At 40.3% G+C, this 27,844-nt stretch overlaps 2 protein-coding genes across 2 annotated transcripts; both read left to right on the forward strand.

The window, feature by feature from the left end:
• Positions 1–648: 648 nt before the first annotated feature.
• On the forward strand, positions 649–18,581 carry grm1b (glutamate receptor, metabotropic 1b; the record flags this gene model as incomplete). Its single annotated transcript, XM_083792465.1, has 8 exons — positions 649–1,351; positions 2,341–2,590; positions 6,292–6,527; positions 9,629–9,872; positions 10,135–10,303; positions 10,669–10,795; positions 16,291–17,218; positions 17,711–18,581. 8 exons carry the CDS (start codon positions 649–651, stop codon positions 18,579–18,581), a joined length of 3,528 nt encoding a protein of 1,175 aa, XP_083648591.1.
• A 1,548-nt stretch (positions 18,582–20,129) lies between these two features.
• LOC310877720 (ras-related protein Rab-32-like) lies at positions 20,130–22,342 on the forward strand (the record flags this gene model as incomplete). The annotated part of the gene is made up of 4 exons (XM_083791670.1): positions 20,130–20,346; positions 20,973–21,250; positions 21,593–21,694; positions 22,301–22,342. 4 exons carry the CDS (start codon positions 20,130–20,132, stop codon positions 22,340–22,342), a joined length of 639 nt encoding a protein of 212 aa, XP_083647796.1.
• Between the last annotated feature and the right edge of the window lie 5,502 nt (positions 22,343–27,844).

Below are 27,844 nucleotides of genomic sequence, written 5' to 3' on the forward strand. Positions count from 1 at the left end.
GGTATGTATAGACTCAACTGTCTATTGGATTTGTGGTTTAGCTGACATGGGATAACAATTTTGATGTCTTAACATGAGATTCACTCGGCATCGTCAATTAAGATTACCTGAATTGGAGTGCATTTGCAGCCTGCATGCCTATTTTTAAAACAATGCTCCAGTTTAGCAACATTCGGTGGTCAAATGGTATAATAATATGAGTGATATATTCAGTCTATAATCGGGTTAGTTGGGATACTATCGTAAAGTTTAGTGTCGCACTGAAATGGATCAACTTCAAGGAATGAGTGTAGCTAGATGAGGCAGCGCTATCCATGGTGCTGAAAGTCTGAAACTAATAAGTTTGTTTAGTGTACTGTATTTATTTATCCTTTAGCAGGGATTCAGAGACACATCTGCTTTCAGTTGATAATGTTATGGGGTATGAGACATAGACATTGTCTTTTGTGTGTTTGTTTATTTATTTCGGGTCACAATGCTGTAAATTATACATAAAACATGAGTTAAATATCCCTCATCCCTCATCATCATGCAGGAGGACATCATTGAGGGAGAAATGACAGAGTTGATGGTTCCTTCATGAAGAAGTGGCTATATGGATCTCCATTATGACCAAGTGGACAAGATTCTATCAACACCTGTGACACAATGTGGAATATGATCTACCTGACTACAATAAGCATTTTCAGTTTCTTTGAGGCCTTTGTATCGGCCACTAACAGATATGAGAGGTCTGCACCAAGGGCTGCCTCACGTTTGGTGGCCAGAATGGATGGAGATATTATAATCGGTGCACTGTTCTCCGTCCACCACCAGCCCTCTACGGATTGGGTAGCTGAGAGGAAATGTGGCGAGGTCCGGGAACAATATGGGATCCAAAGGGTAGAGGCAATGTTTCATACATTAGACCGCATCAACGCGGACCCAAACTTGTTACCCAACATCACCCTGGGCTGTGAGATCAGAGACTCTTGTTGGCATTCCTCTGTGGCTTTAGAGCAGAGTATCGAATTCATCAGAGACTCACTCATCTCCATACGGGATGAGAAGGACGGAGGCTCAAAGTTGTGCCTTGAAGGAGGTCCTAACTATCATCCACCACCCACCAAGAAGCCCATCGTAGGGGTCATTGGGCCTGGCTCGAGCTCAGTCGCAATTCAGGTCCAGAACCTTCTGCAGCTGTTCAATATCCCCCAGATTGCGTACTCAGCAACCAGTATTGATCTCAGTGACAAAACCTTGTTCCAGTACTTCCTTAGGGTTGTGCCCTCTGATACTCTTCAAGCCAGAGCCATCTTAGACATTGTCAAACGCTACAACTGGACCTATGTGTCAGCAGTGCATACTGAGGGTAAGACACATTTTGTTGCTGACAGTTATGATTACTGTGATTCTTAAATGAGACTGGAGCAGTGCATGCCCCTTGCGATTCATTTTCCTTCTTGTGCAAACAAGAAGTGGGCTGGGACTGAAACAGCATAAGAAGGAGGCAGGCAGAAAGCTTCTGAAAGCCTTCTGGTCACTGGTCCTTGTCTGGGCACATGTGTGATGTAGTTCCAGTGATCTTAACCAGTGCATTATCTTAGTACACACATTTTCGACAGGCAGTAATGTAACATTAATATGTGAAATGGAATTTAATTTAATTTTGAAAGAGAGAGCGAGAGAGAGAGAATACCACCAAAGTTAGCATCAAAAAAAAAGAAAAAGAAAAGGAAAGCTAAAAAATAATCATTTGAGTGATGATTTGCCTTTCTAAAACAATCTGTAATCTTGTTTAGTTGCTTGCATCAGCAACTACCACAACGTCCATCTGGCAGCAAACATTTACAAAGAGATTCTGGACCAATTACCAAATAGTGGTATTTATTCTAGACTTTAAGTTGCATAGTTTCTAGCACAGAACTCTGCAGCACTCTGATGTCTGATTCGGAATAATACACATCAATTTTGATAATGACAAATTTCGACAAGATATTTTGTAATTAAACCCATTTAATAAACTGTTAGCTGCTGGATTATAATAATCTCCCTATGAACAATCACAATTTCCTCATATGCATACTCAAAGTAACTGCTGCAACGCTTAAGCAAGGTATACACTCCAATTGGTTGTGCGGGGAAAGTCCTAAGTGTGAATGTGACTTGATGAGCAGCGCACATTTTCAAACGGAGCATGTTTGCTCAGCAAATCATTCCTGGATTAAAAAATAAATAAATAAACTTTTCTGTCAATGCTTAGATAGTCTCACATTTATGTGGAACACAAAATAATATTGCCTGTTCAATGAAAACCTATACTTATTTTATTTTTCTTCTTGCCACATCTTTTCTCCACAGGTAGCTATGGAGAAAGTGGAATGGAAGCCTTCAAAGAGCTTGCAGCCCAGGACGGCCTGTGCATTGCCAATTCTGACAAGATTTACAGCAATGCAGGGGAGAGGCACTATGACAGGCTTCTGAGGAAGCTGCGTGAACGCCTTCCCAAAGCGAGAGTGGTTGTTTGCTTCTGTGAAGGCATGACTGTCCGAGGTATACTCATGGCTATGAGACGTCTTGGTGTTGCTGGGGAGTTCCTCCTAATTGGCAGGTTTGTTTCCCGATCACTACACTGGATTCCTGTTTAACAATCAATCTTAAGAAATGTTATAAACCAAGTTTTAAATAGGTAGAATTATGTCACCTGGCTTATACAAAACATCTTATATTCTCAGATTTAATGCTCTTGAATGTTCTCAAGTCTAGATCAAAGGCAAAAAGGTTATTTGACTTTTCCCATCAGGGCCCGTAAACTGTGGAAAAGGTTGTCTGAGCAAATGAAAGCTACAAGCTCAATGTTTGTCATTTAGTAAATAACCTGTAAAACCCGGGCCACATCCGGTCAAAGTGGACATTTTGGCCTAAGAGACATGCTAATGGAAAACCACAGGGTGTGCATTAATATTATCAAGCGAGTATTGTGTGAAAGTGGAAACTTATTTGACATAAGGGTGGTCAAATCAGTAGGGGTCAGCCTCTGGGAAACATAAAGGTGCACTGCAAATTCCATTTCAATCCGTCAGCCGTTTTCAACATCATCTTTGGGACTAAAGTAGTAACGATCAAACGATCAACATAGCCATCCTTAGAGCTAGCAGAGCTAATAAAAACCCATAAAAAGCTTTTCCACAGTGAAGAAAATATTACCCCTCATGTTTTTTCACGTTTCGCAGATGTGACTTATATTCATTGGAATGCCTTCTGATTGAGGGCAGCATTCAAAGGACATGAAATTTGAAAAGACCAAAATGTAATTAAGAAATTAGAAATGAGAAAGCACTTGAAAATGCATTTCCATGCCAGCTAACAAAAGTGCATTTCCACTTTCATGTTTTATTCCTGTTGTGACAGTTTCACTTCTACATTGTCCATACAGTTCTGTGCACAGTGTCACACAGACAGGTCACACGTCTTTATCTCTCCTGGTTGTAACTGAATTGGGGCTAATGTTCTTGCCTTAAGATCATAGATACCGGTAACTAAATCAGAGACTGCCATTGCATTAAATCACCTGTAACAATATTCAAAAAGACGCAGAAAAGGTTATGCAGAATTCAGATAGAACCGAGATAATCTTTTCCTTCTACACTTGTACCCAGGAGTAGAGTTCTTCTGAAAGCAGAAGATGCTTTGAGTCAGGCTCAGTCATAAATAATGCATAAATGAGCCCTCCCTCTCACTGTCAGATCACAGGCAGGCTGGGCTAATATGGGACAGCACCTCCAGCGTAAGCTGCAGATCGAGGACTAGCAAGCATCAAAGCTCACATCAGCACTTAATGTATACTAGACGTTTTTCTCTGCCGAATCCCAGCTTACTTCCAATCCTATCACGAGTAGTCAGAGCAAGCTTACTGAAATGGGAATAGGGTTCTTGGTTAATACACTATACAGAGAGTTGTGCTTTAACAAAGCAGTGATTTTATTCACAAATGTTGATGAGGACTAGGGCACGGAGTAAAAGGGGTCCTGATGAGAATCATGTACTCAAATTATTGAATAAAGTGTAGCATCCGTCTTACTTCTTCCAGTTGATTTGCACTGCTTAGTCTCCATAAAGGAGAAGGAGGACATGCATTTGGCGTGGCTGTGGGGTTTTTTTTCTGGGTCAAGGAGACTACTGAAAAGGAAAAGGCTTTTTTAGAGCAATGCAGTAACTGAACACTTGCAGGACTGTGCAATGGGCCAATCAGAATGCCTGAGGTGCTGGTCACTATATCCATCCATAGCCATCCATCCTCGGCTCTTAGGGCAAATGGATGTTACCATGGCTGGCCAGGCAATGGCCAATACCATGCATATTACAAAAATCACACCTGTGTGAACTGAGTGGTGCAACTCTCCTCTCTCTCTCTCCTCTCTCTCCTCTCTCTCTCTCTCTCTCTCTCTCTCGCTCTCCTCTCTCTCTCTCTCTCTCTCTCTCTCATTAGCAGGCAACAGTGCAGCACTATCTCTCTCTCTCTCAGTTTGTGGCACAACAGCGCCCCTACTGGTACTCATAGTCACATAGGACGGTTAACACGGACATTGCTGTTCTTTGGAGTGGTTGCACCACTCAAAAACAGTGCTCATCACCAGGAGTCTAAAATAAGACAGTGATTTCAAGTACAGTAAGTAATCAAGAATCAATCAACAATAGAATACAATAGAATCTCAGAGGAGAAATGTAACAATTTTGTCATTCACATATTGCTCTATATTCACATATTGCTCCAAATGATACTTTGATTGGGCTTCACAATATTGTCAAATATTTGCATAGAGGTTTGTACTACTACTTCTTATTTGAGTGCGTTGACGTCAGAGATGTCGGTTCTTGGCAGACAGTGCTGGAATGGAGAGTATGATGCTGAGAAACAGATGGCTGGATATCTCTGCTGTCATAGATAACGGCCTTTGCCCATTTGTAGCTAAAATGCTATACTTCAACAAAATGTACACAGTAATACAGCTGGCAAGCCTGGCATAGGACACATTGAGTTAAAATAGGCTAATAAAATAGTCATTGTTTTCCCACAATGTTGGAGGATCAATGAAGTATTGTCTTGTTGGATCATGGCAGTACTGCACTTTAACTTATTAACAGAATTAAGTGTGTGTTGTCCTGGAATTTATTATTTTTTAACAATATGTCACCATTACGCAGATTCCATTTAACAATACTTACCATTCCTTGTTTACCACCATCGTTCCTCACTCGGTAATGGTGATACAACACTTGCATGATGTAGAAATCTGCTCAGAAATTTCTCACAGCATTTGGAAAGTACACACTGTCACGACTGCTGGTAGCAGGATAACAGGAAACGGGAATACAGAGGACAGACGACTAAGGCAGATCTTCTGCAGCTCAGTGAGGTACAAAGGCTTCAGCATATGAGAAAGGCATGGATCAAAACCAAAAAAGCATGGGCAAACAAATTAAAAAGGAACCCAAAATTCAATGATCAGCCAAAGGTTCAAACAGGCAGTTCAGGCATACAGAAACAGGCTTGGGTTTTATTATTATTACCATTATTATAAGATATTATTACTTTATTGTATGCGAAATAGTGACTATAAGCTCACGTTGAGATTATAGATACTGTATGCTATTGCCATTTTGGAAAAATCTGAACATAAAAAAGATATGACCAAAACAAAGACACTTAGTTAAAGTGCAAGTGAGGGAAAGTGGAAACAAGTGAGAGAGTGGGGGAAGTAGGCTAGGTAACTGCAGGCTGATGAGAAAACTGGGAACCGATGTATAGATGCATGCATGTACAGTAGTAACTTGGCTACATGCACTACTGTACAGCACTTCACCTAAGCAATTCATCTCCCTGGTCTAGCGCCTTTAGGAGGATGGATGCCCTCATTACTGTCTTTGGGGTCTGGGGGTCTGAGAGGCAGAACTCAATAACAATATATTAAGCTGAAACCCAACTGTATCCAGCATGTGAGAGACACAAACTTTGATAGTATCTTCACTCTTTATAAACAAGGCCGTATAAGATGATTCTTTTAGAAATTTAAATATTTCATGAGCCCCTAATTGGAAAAGTGATGCCTAAAATGATCAGTAGCCATGATGGATGTAAATTATTTCAAGGCATTTCCATGTTTTTGGACAGTACAGGAGAGACATATGAGGACAGGGAACAGAGAGGAAATAAACAATGAAAACGATTCAGCGATTAAATTCAGTAGATGTTTCATTCTTTTGTCAAAATGCTGTTGTAACATGGTTGCTGTGTGCTCCTCTCCTATTCAGTGATGGGTGGGCAGACAGAGATGAAGTTGTGGAGGGATATGAAGAAGAGGCTGTGGGCGGCATCACTATAAAACTGCAGTCAGAAGAGGTCACCTCCTTCGATGACTACTTCCTGAAACTCAAGCTTAGTACCAACACCCGCAACCCCTGGTTCCCGGAGTTCTGGCAGTACCGCTTTCAATGCCGCCTCTTCGGACACCCACTGGAGAACACAAATTATGCAAGGAACTGCTCAGGTAGATAAACAGTTACTCAGACGACTTGCTCTGATGATGGACTCCATCACTCCACAAGACACTACAACCTGTCTTGTGGATTTTCAGTTTTTTTAATCTGAACATCAGTTTGTCTATTGTAGCTGTTCAGTCAGTGTGTTCTGTAACATGTCACAATGCCTAAAGTAAGGCTGTAACAGTTTATTTAATTATTCATTTGTTTTGCAACAGGGAATATTTTCTATATAATCAACTTAATAATACATATTTTTTTCATATTCATTTTGTGACATTCGACTCAACAGAGGATGATCTAGAACTAGGTAATTGAATGCTTTTCAAATCAGCACTTTAGAAAGGGTGAAAGCAAACATAAGCATAAGCTCTTGATAACTTGAAACAATGCTCAACAAGCATGTTTCATTTGACATTTATTCACGAATTAATTTTACACATTTATTTATTTATATGTTTTTGAAACACTATGCAATCAGCCTATAGTATATTTACGTTTTCAAACCAAATGTATCATTTGTTACTATTGCTTATTTAAATGTCCCACATTACCACAAATAAACAATTTTATACAAAAGAAACACAGTAAGTGTATTGATAAACGTAAATATAAGATTCTGCATGCAATGCAACAACAGTAAACCAACATCATTCCAACATCATTTTTGGAATTTCAATTAAATTCTCCCACAGTTCATTTTTTCCATTCCATTTCCCTTCCAGACATTATCTCTAACCATATTTCCTTTGCAGTATTTACAAAAACAGAGCTTACATTCCTTAATCTGCAAAAACATCAAGCTTCCTCTCATTCTTGCAGTCCACTTTATGTTTTTTTAATAAATGTACAACAGTAATTCATTGTTTGTTTGTCATGAGAGATACAGTTATTGTTTGCTGTTCTGTCACATCTATTGTTTATGTGTTGTTCTCGTTGTTTTGGTGTAGAACTCCAAGATGGTGAGTCTATCGCTCTGGACCCATAATGCTCCTCACTTTGACTATATACATAGAGGTTAACTTCTTCCCATCTGATTTAAATAGTCCATTGACAATATTCACACAGTGGCCACTTTGTTTTTACTTCATACTTGGGTGGTGGACATATAAAGTAAGCAAAATGTTGGCCGCTTGAATATAGTCAGTTGGATGAATCATTCTGAATTTCAATGACCATCAAACTTCAGTTGACCTCTAAAATATGAAGCTATTGGGATGTTTTTTTATGATTAATGCACAGGAGTGAGAGCACGGCAATTGGTCTGGTCTGCACTGTGGTCTCACACCTATTTTTTGTTATTTAGACAGATATTAAAACAGCCCAATAACATTTAAGTGAGTTGCCAACAATGGTTGGTCTGGCTTAAGTTGCATGTTGCCACAGCATCGCCATATAGCAACTGTATAATAAAACACTTTTTTTTAGATACACAACCAATTGTGTCCATGCACAACGCACATTTATTCATGTGAAATTACCTCTTTGAATTATGCAAAATCTGTCCTTGTGTGTGGATTTGCCACAAATCTGATTTAGTGAAGCTGGTCATCCTTTTGCATGCAGAAAATGACTGATGAATGTCAGCGAGTGAGAGACAAGGAGGTGGTCAAACTGAAGGAGCTGTTGAACTAGGTCATAACCTTTAGTCTGATGCTTTCCCCTGCTGCTACTCCTCCAAACTGATTTGTTTGTACAGTATGTCCTATAGCATCACTACATTCACTAGTCTCAGATTCCTTTTACTTGCCATGACTTGATCTAACATGCTAGAGCAATAAGCACATCAGCAATGGATGATGTTAATAAACCTGACCTCCTTGTGTAAGTTACCCCGCCCAGTAATGTTTTGTTTGTTTGGGAATCTAACCCGACACTCGATTTAAAAGCAAAATGTGTGTTTCTATTGGACTCAAGGATGATATAATAAAGGGTAATTTAGGTGTTTAAGAATCAGGTGGCAAATAAAGTGAAGATGTGATATATATTGCAGAATTAAGATGGGCAGTCAATTAAACCAATTTATTATGGCAGTTATGTTGAAAATAGTAACCTAAACCAAATGGTGCTATTGAGCAAGTAGACTAAACTACTATATTTAAAATTAAATGACAATGTTCACTGTCTTGAGTGGTGGCTAATAATCAGGAAAGCTAAACCAATTATCTTGAAACCACTTATTTCTTTCTTTCTTTCTTTCTTTCTATATAGTAGGCTACAGAAGCTACCAAGAGCAAGCGTGCCCTCTGCATCTGCATACTGTATAGTACAAGTGATAATTTTGGCTTTTGTGTATACAAAATGGACAGTTTGGTGCCAAAGTATCCTACGCTCTGGCAGGCTGTGTGCCAAGTTACGAATGCAGCTATGCTCGCTCACAATGTCAGAATATACTTTATTTATATCGTAGTTGTCAACTTTGTGCACATCATTCATTGCTGTACCAAAATACATTTAAAGTGAGGAATTTAATGATTATGATGACTAATATAAAGTTGTACAATCAGTACAGTATATTTAACCACAAAGCTACGGAATAGTAGATGCTTATACAGCTTTTAGCGTGCATTACACTGAAATGATAGGGTGTGTTTGAACATAATATACTCTCAAAATATGAAACATTCTGGTCTCCTTCACCCGCCATGTTTGTCTGGGAATAAGTAAATATAAAGAGTAAAAGGTGAGAATTAATTAATTCATTGCTTTAATTCCTTGCTTGATTATACGTGTAACAACAGCAGTTTAGAGTTGAAAGACTAATCGAATCCTGAGTTATAAATTCAGAAATGGATAGTCAAGCCATGGTAACAAGGATCCTTTGAAGCCATATTCAAATCATCCCATCTTTGATTCCCTCTCCCGCCGAAGCAAAGCTGTGTGTAAAAGTATATTTAAAATAAACTTTGAACACCCTATCACTCCTTTGTAACAGTTTTGCACCACCACATCCAACACACATACTGTGTGGGATATTGTAGCTACACAACAAACACGCTAATGCTTGCAGCATCGAAGTAAATACTGCACATACAGCAATTTGATCCTTCACAGGTTTGTCAAAGCGTACGCAGACCATTATCTTTATCATGTTCTTATACATTGGCAGGCTATGAAAGTCTGGAGGACAACTACGTTCAAGATAGCAAGATGGGATTCGTCATCAATGCCATTTTGGCCATGGCCCACGGCTTGCATGATTTGCACACCCGTGTATGTCCTGGCCCCGGCATCTGTGAAGCCATGGACCCCGTTGATGGCAGCGAGCTGCTGGAGTCCCTGCTTATGACTACCTTTGAAGGCGTGTCCGGAGAGAATATAGGGTTTGATGAAAATGGGGACTCGCCTGGCAGGTATGTCAAACGTTCTATGTTGAGGCATAATGCTGGTGAAAATAATTTAAAAGTGCTCTGCAAGCAACAATTCATGAATTTCACTAATTTTGATTGATTGATTGAATAGTTTATTAGTCAGAAATATAAACAGCATGAGGTATAGTCAGACATTAAGGCTAAAAGAATAACCCAGAATTTGGAGCTATGCATTTTAGATGATGCTGGATACTATTTTTCACCTGCCGTTTCCTCTGACCCAAGGCCTTTTGTCCACCATCAGGTATGAGATTATGAACCTGCAGCATGTGGAGCCTGGTGTATATGACTACATCAATGTGGGCTCTTGGCACAAGGGCATGCTCATTATTGATGACTACATGATCCAAATGAACCGTAGCGAGATGGTGCGCTCGGTCTGCAGCGAGCCTTGCTCCAAAGGAGAGATCAAGGTGCTGGAAGCTTTTATTTAATATATTTTTGTTTTAACCCCAAAGTACTTACTCTACCTTTAATGCCCTAGTTCCTTATACAAGAGTGACGCACAAAAGTAGTGAAAATAGCAAATATACTAGCTGTGAGTTGTGAGCTTGTAGATTTGCTATTTATAATAATGATAACATACAAAACATACTTGCATGTACAAGATTTCTAGGTTCTTGGTTTTTCTGTGACCCCAATTTTCTGAGGCACTACAGTGACTACACTGTCTCTTTGAATTCTATGTACAATAGGTGATTACCGTGCTTATTGTCTGGATAAGAGCGTCTGCTAAATGTCTAAAATGATGAATTATGTTATTTTGGTTGTGATTCAGGTGATCAGGAAAGGGGAGGTGAGCTGTTGTTGGATCTGCACAGCCTGCAAGGACAACGAGATTGTCCAGGATGAGTTTACGTGCAAGGCCTGTGACATGGGCTGGTGGCCTGACGAGGAACTAGAAGGTGTGTTTCACCCCTATTAAACCCAGTATATACATTCGGCTGCACTCCAGAGATGCTTAATGACAACAGCCATCTCTCTCTCTCCCTCCCCTCAGAGGGCGAGGGAGAGGGATACCAGCCCCCACCACACACACACACACACACACACACACACACACACACACACACACACACACACACACACACACACACACACACACACACACACACACAGAGTACTAATGTAGAAACAAGTTCAGGACCATGGACAGTGGCCATGATCAACCACTCTAAAGACAGGGGCCAGATAGAAGCAAACTTTTCCCAAACTTTTTCAAATCGACCTTCTGCTGGCCTGACACTACTCTATTTTTGTTACAGAAAATGTTAGGAGAATGATATTGGTTCAAAGTACCAAAAGCTAACCGTAACATCTTTAAAAATTCCTTGATTCCTACTGCCATTAAGGCAGGATACCATGGATACCATGTCTCGCTAGATTTGTTTTTTAATGTATTTGCCACTGTTGTCCTGCATTTTTGCCATGAAGATAATTGTGTAAGTGTTGTTGCTGTTGTTGTTGCTGTTTGTTTTTACTGTTGTTTGAGACCGAAGACCAATTTCCACACATGGACAATAAATGAAACAAACAAACAAACAATTGTTTATAGTATAGTTAATATCTAGCAAAACTGTCTAAGGGCTAATGCAAAAGAAATTGCATCAAATCAAACCGGTTCTGAATTTTCTTTTGAGGGATGACAATGTCACAGTTGGTGTGTAAGCTGTACAGGATATGAACTCATATTTATTTCACAACACTATGCCTCATCACAACACATTTCAACAATACAATCAACTTTGCAAGAGTATGATGAACTACAGAAATAGTCCCTGTGCATTTTTCTAAATCTCGCTATAGGGGTTTAATGAACTCCCTGAACCTAACCAAACTGTGCCTATATTTAACTTGTCACTATGTTCAGGACAACGTTCTACTAGAATTGTACGTGTTGTGAGCTTGAGCGGCTATTGTCGACTATAAACTTTGTTGACAGGAAAAAGAGCAGACCAAGTACAGGGCCAAAGGTCAACTTTACTTAAGTATTGAGGGTTTAAGTGGTTAAGATGTGCCTGTGCTGGCTGAGCAGAGCACTTTGCCAGAATTCCCCACGGAACTTTAGCTTCTGTGTAGCAACAGTGCATTTCGAAACAAATCCATACAAAAACATGAGCACTACCTTGGAGAACTGGAGAGACCACAATGAACAATAGAGTTGTATTTTAACATATTCTTTATTGAAGGAATGTCACAGGATAAGGTAAGCAGTCTTACCAGCAGAAACCCTTCAAGTTTTCTGAAAAACAAACAAACAAACTACCCCAAAAAAGAGACATTTGAGTCGACTGTAAATAAGAAGGTACAATGAAGGTACAAGAGAGGGGGAAAAAACTAAAAAGACACCAGCCAAAAGAGTATCAGAGGAGATGACAGCATGTCATACGCTTGTTGGTATAACATTTATATTATACCCTGGATTATACCCTGGAGCACGTTCTCTACCACAGGAGACCTGTGTAGCACATTGTCCAAGTCTCTAAGTCATTGCTGAAACAGAGGGCTAGATTCTGAATTCCATTGTTGCTAAATCAAATGTTTGGCTAGCAGTGTGCACAAGGAGATGGCTTGACCCTAAAATGACTTAATAGAGGGATTAAATGCCACTGATCCAAACATAGCCGGTAGTGGATCTGGCTCAATATATTTTTTCAAGGCATTTGATACGTAATCAAAAATAAGGGACCAAAATTTGTTTCGTTTTGAGCAGAACCAGAATTGTTGAGCAAGTGTGCCGGTCTCCTGCTTGGCCTCATCACATAAAGGGCCTCTCAGAATTAAGGTCAATTTACTATTGATTACATAAAACAAATACTGGATGATGGAAAAGAACATTTAGGTGTATTTGGAGTTCTTCATTAACCTGATGAACCCCAGTATCTCTATTCTATCACAAAAGGCGAAAGTAGACAAACATTTGACCAAAACAGACCATAAATTTGCTTATTTCAGAGAATAGCTACTGTATATTGGTGTCATTCATTACAGTGCAGAAAGTTTAGTTTATCTTCCCCTGCCCTCCACCACCCACTGCTCAAGACACTTTATGCTGTCGGGATTTTTTTGCAGTGCTATTTCACAAACCTGTGCTGTCCTATTTTCAAAGCTTTCCCATGGCACCTGAGGAGCATTCATCATCTTCACTGCTTATGCGACAGCAGCCCTACTTCACTTAGCACTTCTCTGGCCCACTTTCAAAGGCCTTCTGCATTGTTCAAAGACAAGACACTTTAATAGGATTTTCCTGTTTTCTTATAGGTTCATATTTAAGAGCTTTTGATATGCACTGACTGAAGAGAGCATGCTCAATACAGGACACAGTTACTCTCATATTCATGAATTCAACTGGAAAGGTGCTCAGTAGAGTGTAAATCTCTGCCAGAAGGCATGCCCTACCGCTCTCCATCTTTCTCTCTGTCAGAGGCATGTGATGGAAATGTTTTGGAGCTGTATACGTATGAAAAGCCCTAGGGCAATGGAGGAAGGGATATGATGCCTGCTCACTCCTCATGCATAGGGAGGACAGTTCTCAACGGGCCTTAACATTAAGGCCTGGCCCTAACTGAGCCCTAACTGGGCCATAACTAACACGTTTGTCCAGAACCGCCCAAAAAAGGGCGGTCCTCTGCCCGGGCTCTGGACAGGGGCCCTGCCCAGGGTCCATAACTCCATATATGGAGGTGGCCTGTTATGACATCTGCATATACTCCATATTGGGGCATGCCTGACAAAGACCTCCATGTATGGGCATAAAAGGGACACAGACATAATATCTGGGTGGGGCATGCCAACGGGCACCGCTGTAGAGGCTCCAACGCATATAATCTGGGTGGGGCATGCATTTCCAACTTGCATTGATCCAAGTAGGCCAGTGCCCAACGGGCACCACTGTAGAGGCCCCACTTGCAGTTTAGATCTCCCAATGATCTCCCAATTATATGATTGTATAGGAATGATAAAGTATATCATCCACACTATCCACTCCTGGGATTTTTGTAGCCTGATTAACCACTCCCCCTTGAAATTGCATTCCCATTCATTTGTGTGGAGTCTGGACCCTGCTAATGCATGGTTGGCTGCGGGAGTATAGCTTTGACAGACAACCTCTTCAGCCAATCAGCGCAACAAAAAAGTGACGTCATCTTCAGTCTCCAACCAGTTATTTAAAGTGCTCATTAATTAATTGTGTGGTCTTCTTTCTATCAAGTTTGGTCATCAGTGTTTCTATGGCTTATTGTGCATATTGTGTATAGCTTTTTTCTTTATTGCTTTTATGGCTTGGCCCTGTCTTATTGCTGCTTTTTTGTATTGCTTGCAACTATTTCATTTTATTATTCTAAACAAAATTAAATTTTGTTTTTTTAATGGAACCCGAGGCCCTACTATTTTGCATACGTTTTAGGCCTGAAAACGTTGGGTCGGGTTTGGGCAACATTTGAGAAGTCTAGCGCCCAAGATTTCATCCTAGGCAATTGGCACCAGGTGAAAATATGGGTTACAAAATGGTGGGATAAACATTTAGAAAAAAGGTAATCACACCCGTGTGAAGTGGCAAGTGAGGGGCGCTCTTATCATCGTACATCCTCATACATCTCATTCCAGCCAATCAGAATTTGCATCCTCACCTTCGTTTTCAATGTTTGTGTTGCGCAATGTTTGTGTTTACACAAACACTAAAAAATTGTCCATTCATTGTCAATGGCATTTAATGTTTGTGTTAGGAGGACAAGGTTTGTGGACACACCAAAATCTGGACATAGGAACTATAATGCCACTATAACACCATGTGTATGGTGTCAATCGTTGACTTGCACCGGTACTATAGTACATACCATGTACAAAGTTAACAAACTACAGGCACCTGATTGACTAATGACTAGTGCCGATTCACATCCTCACGTGATGCTTATCTCATACAGCGCAGGCACACCTGAACTTCCATGCATGGCCAAAAGCCGCTGTCTGCCGGCGTCTCTTCCTGGTTTTTAGACAGTACTGTCACGGATGCAGACAGAGTGAGTTGAACCCAAATGCAAAGTCACAACAACAAGAGTAGAATAGACAATAAAGTATTTAATAAGGAATCAGGCAGATATCTTACACTGAAGATGCAGGCAGGAATCAGGTAATAGCAAAATGACAATGTAGTCAAAACAGGAAACAAGCAGGACATCCATGACACTAGGTTATGAACTGACAATGAGTGTTTGTACTGAGTCCAGTTTTATAGTGAGCAGGTTGATTGGAGAAGTGTTCACTGCTGGGCTGATGAGGTAGTTGAAGACAGGTGTGTAAATGGAACTGGGTGAACTGGGTGTGATGGAATGGGATATGGGAGTGACCTGTGTAGTCACAGACTGAGGGAGAGACAGAATGTGACAATGGGGTCATCTTAAAATCGTCTCAAAGCATTGTGGTCCAAAAATAAACAAGCTGTCTCTGCGTTATTGTCAGGGAGGTGTCTCTTTCTAGCGAAAATGTAACTAATTCAGTAGCAGTAACAATTGCGTTTTCTCTCAGTCAGTTGATTCTTCATATCCATGCGGAGTGCAGCGGCCTGGATGTTTATTTTTCAAACACAGTTATTATATGAGGCGATCTAAAATCCCCCTATGGGGATTACAATGCAAATAAAATACATGAACCCGTGGATTTGCGCCCTCTACCGATATTGACGTCAGACTTCGGTGCTCCAGAAATTACATAGTTGGCATTGACCATGTAGAACATTCGTGAATTGTGGTCTATGGCCTGCTGTCAGCATGCACAAGAATTATAATAAATAGCCTAGTTGTATGATAGAAAATGTCTACCTGACAACGTCAGGAAAACTTGCATATCCTTGCAGAAATACTGATAAATTTAAATAATCATAACATTATTAACTTTATTTTAAAGTTAATAAAAAAAAATATATATATATATATATATATCTTGCAGAAATTAAAGCATTATGTACATTCAGTGTTCTTGATCTGTATAGCAAGAGAAGGGACCTTTTTGTAAACCACAGTGATTTACTTTGTCCTGCTGCAATGGCCTGCACTCTCCTCTGGCTATACTCTCTGTAGCCCAGCCTGGCCCTCCATGACTTGAAAGGGAGTTTATTTATAGTTGAGCTGAAAACCTACTTTAAGCCTTAGTGGGTTTTCAAACTAGAATAAGATAGTCGACCTTGTGAAAACAGGGTCTTCTCAGTGTCTGTAAGCTCTGTGCATTAGATTTACCTCATGGTCTTCACTTACGAAACAAAACGTTTTTTTCACGACATTGTTCTTTCATTTATTAATTTATCTTCTTGCATCTCTGTTAATATGAACTTTTATGAATGTTTTTTCTGATCCTGTCGTGCTGTCGAACCATGATATTTATGCCTCTCTTTTCTCTTCCCTTTCAGGTTGTGAGAGGATCACCCTGCAGGTACTTGAATGGAGCAATCCAGAATCCATTGTCCAAGTGGTTTTCTCCTGCTTGGGCATCCTTGTCACCTCCTTTGTGGCCTTCATCTTTGTGCTGTACCGCGACACGCCTGTGGTGAAGTCCTCCAGCCGTGAGCTGTGCTACATCATTTTGGCAGGCATCTTCCTGGGCTACATCTGCCCCTTCACCCTTATCGCTCGCCCCACTGTCGCCTCCTGCTACCTCCAGAGGCTCCTCGTTGGAACCTCTGCTGCCATGTGCTACTCTGCCCTGGTCACTAAGACCAACCGCATCGCCCGGATCCTGGCGGGCAGCAAGAAGAAAATCTGCACCCGGAAGCCCAGGTTCATGAGCGCATGGGCACAGATGGTCATCGCCTCCATCCTGATCGGTGCTCAGATCATCTTGGAGGTCACCCTCATCATCATGGAGCCCCCTGAGCCCATCAAGTCCTATCCCAGCGTCAGAGAGGTGTTCCTCATCTGCAACACCAGCAACATTGGAGTAGTGGCTCCCCTGGGTTACAACGGGCTGCTCATCTTGAGTTGCACCTATTACGCCTTCAAGACACGCAACGTCCCTGCCAACTTCAACGAGGCAAAGTACATCGCCTTCACCATGTACACCACATGCATCATCTGGCTGGCTTTTGTGCCTATTTACTTTGGCAGCAATTATAAGATCATCACCACCTCCTTCTCAGTGAGCCTCAGTGTGACTGTGGCTTTAGGCTGCATGTTCACGCCAAAGATGTACATCATACTCGCCAAGCCGGAGAGAAACGTGCGCAGTGCGTTCACCACCTCTGACGTTGTGCGCATGCACGTCGGTGATGGCAAGATCGCTTGCCGGAACAACAGCCTGCTTAACATGTTTAAGAGGAAGAAGAATGCTGGAAATGGCAGGTGGGTTCGTTGAGTAATTGAGTCTGTGAGTCCTTGCTGATGTGGCACCTCAGGGATGCTGGCACTGTCTAACTGTAATTGACTCTCAAAGGCCAACCTGTTGTCTTACTGTATTCACTCTCATAGGTGCACCTGTTGTATGGTGTGAGAGATATAGGTCAGTGCTCGATTCACACAACTATTCTAACCTTTCAACTGCCGTTATTAATTAAAACAAGCATCCCTGCATGCTGTGGGATCAGACACAGGACCACAGATGAAATATGGCAGAATATGCCATGCAAATTGTCATATAAACATAGCCTGCATATTATCTTCTTCATAAAATAACATTCCACCTTAAATGCAGTATTGTAGAGTAATTTCAAGAAATAAACAAATACAATTATAGCATGACATGATAAAGTCTTTTTACATGAACCAGAAATGCTGCTGCTGTCTCCACTTTTCTGGGTTCCTGTGAAATAACAGACGTCTTTATTTTGTTCATAGTTCTAATGGCAAGTCTGTGTCATGGTCTGAACCAGGTGCAAGACATCCTCCACAAGGGGATCACATGTGGCACAGACTGTCAGTGCATGTGAAGGGACAGGAAGCGGGTTCCAATCAGATGGCTGTCATCAAACCCTTAACTAATACCTACCATCATACAAACCTGGAGTTCTCAGACCTCAGCACTAAGACTCTATACAACGTGGCCGAGGAGGAGGAGTGTGACCCTGTCAGATACAACCCTCCCGCCACCCCCCCCATCATGATGGCCCACGGGCAAATGCCCGCCAGTGGGCTCATGAAAGAGGTGGATGTGGAGGAGGTGGAGCTTTATTGCCCTGAGCATCTACCTCCGCAGAATAGCGTTCTCCCCCAGCATAATATGATGGATCACCTTCAGGAGGAGGAGGTGGTTGCGGTGGTGGATAAATTTGACCGCGACGTCCCCGATTTTCGTGGTATGATTAGCATGCCCGAGGTAGTGAGTGGAGGCATGCCCGTCTACCACCAGGCCCACCTCATCCAGCAGTATCCTGTGCTGCCCATGCAGATGGACCTGTTTGACGACGAGCACACACCTCCTCTGGATGAGGAGGACGAGATGGAGAAGGAGCAGTTTGGCCTCCTCCACGGCTACATGTACGACAACGCCCAGATTCATGACGAGGAGGAGCTGGTTCAGGTTAAACTGCCGATGGAGGATACTGTGTCTTTGATGCCTCCTCCGTCACCATTTCGAGATTGCTTGGGACCGTCGGCTAACCCCTTTCCCAGCTCTCCCGTGTCTGAGTCTGTTTTGTGCACTCCTCCAAACATGACATATGCCTCTGTCATTCTGAAAGACTTCAAACCAAGTTCCTCAACTCTGTAACGGTGCAAAGTAGATATTACCAGGTGTTCTAAAATGTTTTGTATAGTTGATTATAACTTAATTGTGTTTCTTGTTTATTTTGCTAATGGTTAACATGTCAATAATGGAGAATGTATAAGGTGTGAAGTTCACTCTACAGCTTCATATATTTGACAGGGAAAGGGAGAAGTATGAAGCCCTACTACAACATAAAAAGCTGTTATAGATTATGCCTATAGTGAAAACATGTACCCATTACAGACAGGTGTTTCTACATAAGCTTTTAACTCATTCCTCTAAACATTGTGCTTATTAGGCAAACAACTAATTGTCTACTGTATGTATGTACATGAACTAATGTCATATTCACAGCACAGAAATAGTTAATAGAGCATTTATTTGACCAATAAAAGCAATTGAGACATTTTAAAGAGGGTATAGTGAATGGTATGTTTGTAATGTTGAACACTCAAATTCGTCAAATAATAAATTAAAAAGCATCTTCAACATGTAATGGAAATATTTGCATTTAGAGTCGTTTGCCACTTGAGTAATTGTAATTTTCTATTTTTTTTGGAGGGGGCAATTAAACACTCAGATCTTGATTTTTTCAGTTGACTTTTCAGTTGATACAGAACAACCTGAAGGTGCACTGTATCATGAATGTAGCAGAGGATATGTTCAAGTGCCACATTTCTCTTGCCATTGAGAGTGATTTCTTTCCCTTTTGTACATGTAATTCATTTTTACTGTCTTGAAATGCAAGTTAAGCAAGATTGCAAGTTTGTATCTTTTATAAATAGCAATCTGAATTCATAACTGTATAGATGATTGTATAAGACCACAAAAAATGCTGTAAATGTAAGAAATTGTGAATCACATTTTGGTATTCAGATGATTACACTAATGCCTAATTAATTAACTATTTATGCTTCTATTGTATGTTTGGGCAGGTCAATGACATTTCTTAAATACTTTTCTTATATAATGAGGTATTGATGTAGTATTAGTGCTATTTATAATTAGGTAATTGATAAGTTGCAGCCTTAAATATATAAATGACATATTAGCCTAGATTAAACAAATATTTGCTGTAGAGAGTTTGAAGGAAAATTGTTTAATGGGAGTATAAATTAAATATTTTTTATGCTTTTGTGTTTTGTCTTTCATGTCAGGCAATAGAGTAAAAATCACATTTTGGGCCCATATAGGGCCTATGTGACTGAGGCTAATTATATACGCTTAAAATATTTATGAATTAAAAAAGGGGGGAAAGAATAAATAATTAGATGTCAAAAACATGTTGACGTGCTCTTAATGTATAGCTATTAGCTATGTTTTAAAAATCCTTGAGCACAACAAACATATTTTAATTAATTTTAATTTGGAGAGGGCGCGTTCGGAAATAGCGCACTGAGCGCACTGTGCAATGCAAACTAATAGGCGAGTGCCTTCCCGGGGCGCATTTCCGAACTAGTTTACTTTTACTTTCTATAGATAGAATGCTCCATATGAGGAGAGTGGGCGTCATGGTTTTCAACTAGCGATCGATCGGAGGATAGGATATTGATGGCGTCGCCGTCGGTTCGAACGTGTTGTACAGAAAAGTTGTTCAAAGTTGTAGTTATTGGAGACGTGGCAGTTGGAAAGAGCAGTGTAATCTGCCGTTATGTCCATAACCGTTTTAAAGAAACGTATAAAACATCTATTGGTGTTGACTTTGCTCTCAAAACAATTGAGTGGAACAGGAATACCGTGGTGCGGCTGCAGCTTTGGGATATTGCAGGTGAGAGCGATGAGGCTTAATTGCGTACAGAGACTATAAATAGAGAACACAGTTCACACTATTAATAACTTAGGCTATATTCAGCTGTTGTTCTCTTTGTTGTGTATAAGCTTTAACGGGTATAGGCTAGCAGTTATAAATAGGCTATGGATATAGAAGCCTTGCATGCAGGCTCTGGCAATAGGCAATTGGTTCAAAGTTCGACATTTCATGCTGCAATGATTATCTACTCTATACAAGTAGTACAGTGGCCCACTTTGCTGCGTTTTCTGTCACCCATAGCATGTAACTTCCTACATGTAACACCAGCAATCGTTTTTATCAGATCTATTTTAGTCTTGTTCGGTGTCCATGGAAATATGCAGAGATTTCATTTTCTTTCAGGCTTGCATTTGTTCATATATAGCCTAAATACAAAAAGGTTGCATATGCTACTAAAATTATTCACATATAAGAAAGCTATGGGGAAGATTTAGTCTTAATTTTCAATCCACTTAAAATGTGTCCATTATTTTTCTGTAAGACATATGTGGCCTAAAATAATGTCCCATGCATTGAAGCTTAACTTAATAGCCTATATTTTAGGACGAAATGTGTAAAATCCTTGTATGTCCCATTTCTTCAAGGTCAAGAGCGATGTAAGAATCTATCCAGGGTGTACTACAAGGAGGCAATGGGAGCATTAGTTGTCTTTGACATAGCTAAAAGGTCCACTTTTGAGTCTGCCCTGGAGTGGAAGCAAGGCCTAGATAGCAAAGTAGTCTTGGACAGTGGAAGCCCAATTCCTGCTGTTCTCCTGGCCAACAAATGTGACACAAAGGAAGGAGACAGAGAACTACCCACCACACTTGACCAGTTCTGTAAAGAGAACAACTTCATAGGATGGTTTGAAACCTCAGCAAAGGTGTGTGTAATATTTATATTTTTCTTCGTTAGTGACCAGAGAATGCTCTGCATGTGTGTAATCACTGGTATTTTGATGAGATAGCATGTTTGATCTTTTAACCCTGATTATAAAATAAACTCATAAAATGTGTGCAAACATTAACAAAGCCATGCTTTAAATCTTTGACCTTTACCTTTAGGGATATAAATTATATAATAAGCTGTCACACTTATAGCATGCACTTTGAATTAAAGGGGAATTTCTTCCTAAAATGCTTATTTTACCTTTTAAAGTACTTCTCAGGTCCCATAAAGACTCTAAACTATGTACTGAAATCCACGTTTCCCTGACTATGTATAGGACAATATAAATATTGATGAGGCTGGTGCTTTCCTTGTTGAGAACATACTGCGGTGTGACAAAGAGCTGTCCAATGAAGAAACCCATGGGGACAGCTTCAAAGTGAAGGCACCTGGGGCTATACAGAGTAACAGACTGGCATGCTGTTGGGGACAAAGAATCTGAGGTAGAGAGACATACAAATGTGATTATAGGTTAAATGCTTTTCCAAGTTGTTGTTTGGCATGGCACAATAATTAAACAACCCAGATACAGTGTGATTCGTATATATTTGTTGTAAATAAATACACTGTATACAGAGGGTGTATGTCAGTGTGTGTATAAAAATAAATTGGTATCCCAAATTTAACATGTGCTGATTGCTTTTTATACACACCGTCAAATATATATGCAAGAGTAGTCTGATACTGAGAATTAAATCCACATCTACTGTAGTGCTTCACAATGCTGGTATGCTGTGTTAGTGTGTTGTGATCATGTGCTGAGCATTACACAAAACTGGCACCATTAGAGCTATCTTTGCCGTTCACGTGTCATGCTAGCTTGTTTCTTCCATGTGTGAACTGTGTGGGTTGTCTCATAAACACCTCTGTTGAAACGCTCATTTCTCTGATAATCCACTGATAGTCAGCATGGTAATAAACAGATCAGCATGACACATGTACAGCCTGCTGAGAAAGGTCTGTTTGACACTCCCTGTGTACGCAGGACGTGGTCATGGTCACTGCATACTATAATGTGGAGCTCTGAAGCATGTGATCCTATAAAAATGGCATTATCTAAAACAATAGATGAACTAATAAGTATTGCTGAATTGAGGACCCACTCCAACTTTGCACTATAGCTCTACTTGTCTGTTACAGTGTACATACATCCCATGCATAATATTTATCTCCTAATCACTTTGCCGTGTGGCATGGCAAGACCAGGCGATTATCGTACTCTAGCACTGCAGCCAGTCCTGATATTACCAATAGTAGAATAAATATTCCAGCTTGACCTGGTTTTAGGGAGAGAGGGGGGTGGGCGTGGCTTATTTGAAAATGCAACACACTGTTTCACCCTCCAGTGGGGACTATATGCTTTGGAGTGTGCTAAGGTGTATAGAGGGATCCAATAGAAATGTTTTTTTTATGTGAAGCGTAAAGAGAATGACAGACAGACAGAGCCTACTACTGACCGTTTGTTCTTGAATGCTGTATGAAATAGAACACATTCTGATTCGCAGAAATACTATTACTCACCACACACTGTTTGTTGTGACTTCCAACAGATGAACAGTTGATTTCCCTTGAGGTGTAACTGTTGTACAGCAACCACTGATTTAATACTTTATTAGACAGAAATGCATGCAGTAGAAGTAGGCTACCTGTAAAATGATTTAATCTGTATTATAAATGTTTGTGCTACTTTTAATGAATGGCCTGTATTGTATTCAACACTGCATGTTGCTTTGTGACACTGTCATATTCTATTGCGATAATTAACTAATCCTGTGATAGTGAAGTATCAATAAAGACTGAGTCATTCATGGCTTATCCAATTATGAACCGTCAATGTAGGTTTGGGGTATTTTTGACAACAAGGACGTTTTGTGCTAAAGCTGCAATTCTGGAATTCTGTCAACCAATCTGTATGTTACTATGGTAATACAATATAAATAGCACATCTGTATAGTGGTTCCCTACTATTCCATGGATAAATTTAGATCCTGGTCTCAATGAGTTCTGGATTTGAGTCATGGGTATAGGATATAAAAGTTATGAATTGCAGACACATTTTCACCACTATACTGCACATACAATTTAGATATATAAAATATACAATTTTACCTTGAATTTAAATATAAATATTCATATGGGAGAGTCAAAGTCATTGCAGTCTTGCAGCGAGTAATAATAAACCATTAATCTGATTAATTATTCAAGAATTCAAGATTATATGTTATGGACTTTTTTGAGACAGAGACCTTAATTGTCCTTTATGTTCACTGACATGATGCATATTGTAGAGGATATTTTTACACACCCATTTGTTATTTGCTGTCCTGTAGTTTTACTTTGCAGTGTCCTTTCTGTGCGTCTTGGGATCTGCTCTACATCCAGGCTACAGTATACCTATAGCTCTTGTCCATATTTGGGCACTGTACACATGACAAGATGTCAGGGACTCTTGAATTTGTGTACCACAATAAACTTTAAATTAATAAAGCGTTTCAATATCCATCATGCAATATCTCTAAACTACCTGTTGGATCCAGTCTGTAAATTAAAAGTTTCCAAGAACCCCCCCCCCCCCACACACACACACGCACGCACGCACGCACGCACGCACGCACGCACGCACGCACGCACGCACGCACGCACGCACGCACGCACGCACGCACGCACGCACGCACGCACACACACACACACACACACACACACACACACACACACACACACACACACACACACACACAGTCACACAGTTTGAGACAAAATTCATTCTTTTGTATGTATTTAATATGTATTTAACCTTGAATACCTTTTCTTTAATAACACATTACTTGGCTATATAGTATACTAATAATGCTCAGTTCAACTGCAGCATATAAGACAATTTACCTTGTGTGGAAAGTGTGCCCTCAGGGAAAGTGACTGAGAAGCAACACACAACTTCTAATTATGGATACGTCCCAGATACTAGAGACCTAGATTCTGGAGTCAAACAGGGATGCTGCATGGCCCCAATACATCTCACATTGGACACAAAAAGATCAGGTACATAACTAACATTTATTTGTTGTTGTTCATAAATGCTCTCAGATGCTCTGAATTATAGTCCTAGTTTCCTATCCTATTAGGCTACTTGATATTAGCCGTTTTTCTTTGATTGAAATTGGTAGACTGTATACTTGATTGCAATGTATTAAATGTTCAAAATTGTGAAGTTGTCAACAGAACAACATCCACGATTAGACAATATTATTGAAGAGATTGACACAATATCTTTCACTTTAATTTACAAAATGTTCTTCGTAGGCACTCAAACACAGCAGAACAGAATTGTCAGAAACTGTCAAAATAATTTAATCCCTAGCTTTCCATTGTATCCATTGTATGGAAATATGGCGAATTATCCTGGCAATATACTACAATATAAACGGTGTAAAATATCAGTAGTATACTATGATTGATTAAAATTATATTTGTTCCCAACCTATTCAAACCAGCAAACACGGCATGTGTCGCTGTCCATGTTGCTGAATTCTGGCTGTCATCTTGATACAACGCCCTACCAATGTGCAAACTGCTTACTCTGACAATGTTGGTACATTCCACCATCTAGTGTGCAATGGTTGTATTTGCAGAGCCTGCGAAAATTACCACATACAGATAAATATGACCCTTCACTCAACCCCACCCCAAAAGCGATTGCACACACACACACACACGCACGCACGCACGCACACACACACACACACACACACACACACACACACACACACACACACACACACACACACACACACACACACACACACACACACACACACACATAAATATAAAACTTTATACATTTAAAATTCCAACTTCATATAGGTTTATAATGTTTTGTGAGTCACACATGACAGTAAAATAGTCAGGTGGTGCTGCTTGTGGGCCGGGTTGAGAAAGGAGGGGAAATGACCCATTTTCCATGAACACACAATAGAATGGTACAAAACAAAAGACTTCACATAGGGAATAAAGCGATTACTGTTAGCTTATATCATATTTCTGCATGGGGCCTTTTTGGCCCTTGTTGTGGAACTTTTTTTATTTATTTTTTAAAGAAATGTAATTTGCGCAGTTACATGACATACCGTAGTAGGCTAATTCATGAGATATGTATGAGTTCTCTCATGTGTTGGGATTAAATTTATATCCCGAGTCCCGACCCAACCTGAAAATGTATTTTAAAATCTGGAGAGACGGGGACACACTTGCTGAGTAGGCCTACTGAACAAAAACATCAGTGCTATAAGACTTATTAAGGCAGTTAATTATTATGCGGCGAGTGAGTCTTTTTCTACCAGTTTTCCTTGTTTTTGATACAACCGCACCTGCAGTCAACCCAGAACAAAGGACAAGGAAGGATGCATCAGTTTTCATCTTCATATAATTGGTTCTCGCTAATGATCATGATAAAAAAAATCTACTCGGTCTGTGTCTCATGGGAGGGCTGTGAGCAGTTCAGAAACCCGTCCATCAGTGACATCATCGATGGGGAATCCAATCTAAATTGTGACAGACAATGAACTTGGCCTTGCTGATGACCTAAACACTTTCTTTGCCAGATTCAAATCATTGGACAATTCTTATAGGTGCACTGATATACAAGGCTGTAACACCTTCCTGCCTGCCTCCTCAGACAGAATCATCATCACTGAAGAGGATGTCAGGAAAGTGTTTCAGTGTACTAACACAAGGAAAGCTAATGGGCCGGATGAGTGCATTGCTTTTCTCCTTGCATGTCTATGAAAATCTCACACATAAAACCACTACTCAAAATACAATGTCCAAAAGAACCTAAGGATTATAGACCCATAACTCTCACTTCAGTGATTATGAAATCACTCGAAAAGATACTATTACATCTTACATATTGTTAGTATAAGCAAAGACAAATTCGACCCCTGTCAGTTTGCTTATAAAAAGGGCTGCGGTACAGAGGATGTGGTTGTCACAAACACCTAGATAAGTCAAATAAGAATTATGCAAGTGTGCTGTTCTGAGACTTCTCTTCAGCTTTCAATACAATACAGTGGATATACTAGTGTCAAAGATGGTACAGTTGGAACTGAATCCATACTTAATTCACTGGTTCTTTTCTTGCATTTCTAACATAGTACAGAGGGTGAAAGTGAACACAACCCTCTCCTCAACATTAACTAGTAATGTTGGTGCTCCCCAAGGGTGTGTAAACTCAGCTGTACTATTCACCCTGACAGCTGTCAGGTTTTACTGACAGCTGTCGTAGTCGTACTGAGGAATGTCTGTCTGAATGTCGCACTGACACACCAGTTCAATGCATTCTAAAGTATTCAGATGATACAGCTTTGATTTCTCTCCTAGATAGTTCCAGTGATCCTGGACTGCACCAACAGAGAGTAAACAAGGTGGTAGAATGGAGTGATAAATCAATGCTCTCATCATTAACACACAAAATACAGGAGAGAGACACACAGATCCCCCATCACTATTCATAGTTGTTCTGTTCATATACATACCTTACCTATAGTACTAGTAATAGACCATCTTCTGTCTCGGAAAGATAAGATTGAATCAGTGTGTAAGACAGGCTTGGCTACAGGATGAAATGACTGAGGGTGCATTTGAAAAACTGCAAGGGGGCACACTTCATTGATCATTTTATATAGTAAACCAATTTGTACATAAAACTTAAACTGAGGGGGCAGAATTTGCAACTGAGGGTACCAGGCCCCCTCTGGCACCCCTGTGGCGCCGGGCCAGGTGTAAGAAAACAAAAGCAAATAATCTATTCGCCGTTCGCCGTTTAAGATCCTTTGGCGCTAGTCGACGGATTCTTCTTTCACTTCTGTTATTATGAGTGTTCTCCGGTGCACCATACTGTAGTACCACCTGGTATGGATATGTTTGTCTGTAGTCACAATAGAGGGTATATGCGTGACATCATCATCAAACCCGGAAGTTATGCAGGAATGCCTACTGAGTGGCAAAAAACAACTTTCTGGCCTTGACAACCGGTGCATCCAAACAGAAAAGTCCTATCTGATTGCATTAAACAACGTTAAACAATGTTAAACTCACTTTGCATGTTGCTTTGCCACTCGATGTGCCATTCACTTTAAGCATGCGCATACCCTCTATAGCTGCAACAACTGAACATTTGTTCAGGGGTTGTTGGACAACGACTTCAGAAGCTCTATACATCCAAGTATGATAACAGCATAAGGTTTAGCAAGGAATATCACCTCTAATACTAGCCATGTTTTGTATGGAGTATAGGTTGCTTTCTTCAGGAAGAAGATAGCCTATGGTGTGAACTGTGAAGTTAGGTTGAAAAGTGGTGAAGTGGTCCTTTTAGGTACAGGGTAAACTGTGAGACCAAATTTATAAAATTCATTAGGCTACAGGGCTACAATATTTATGTTGCTTCTGATACCATAAAATCAGACCGGTCTGAAGTGAGTGGTGCAACAGTGCCCCCTGTTGGTACTCTAATCATAGGGACGAGTGGTTGCGT

This window comes from Protomyctophum parallelum (assembly GCF_964188405.1).
Source record: "Protomyctophum parallelum genome assembly, chromosome: 20".
Lineage (NCBI taxonomy): Eukaryota > Metazoa > Chordata > Actinopteri > Myctophiformes > Myctophidae > Protomyctophum > Protomyctophum parallelum.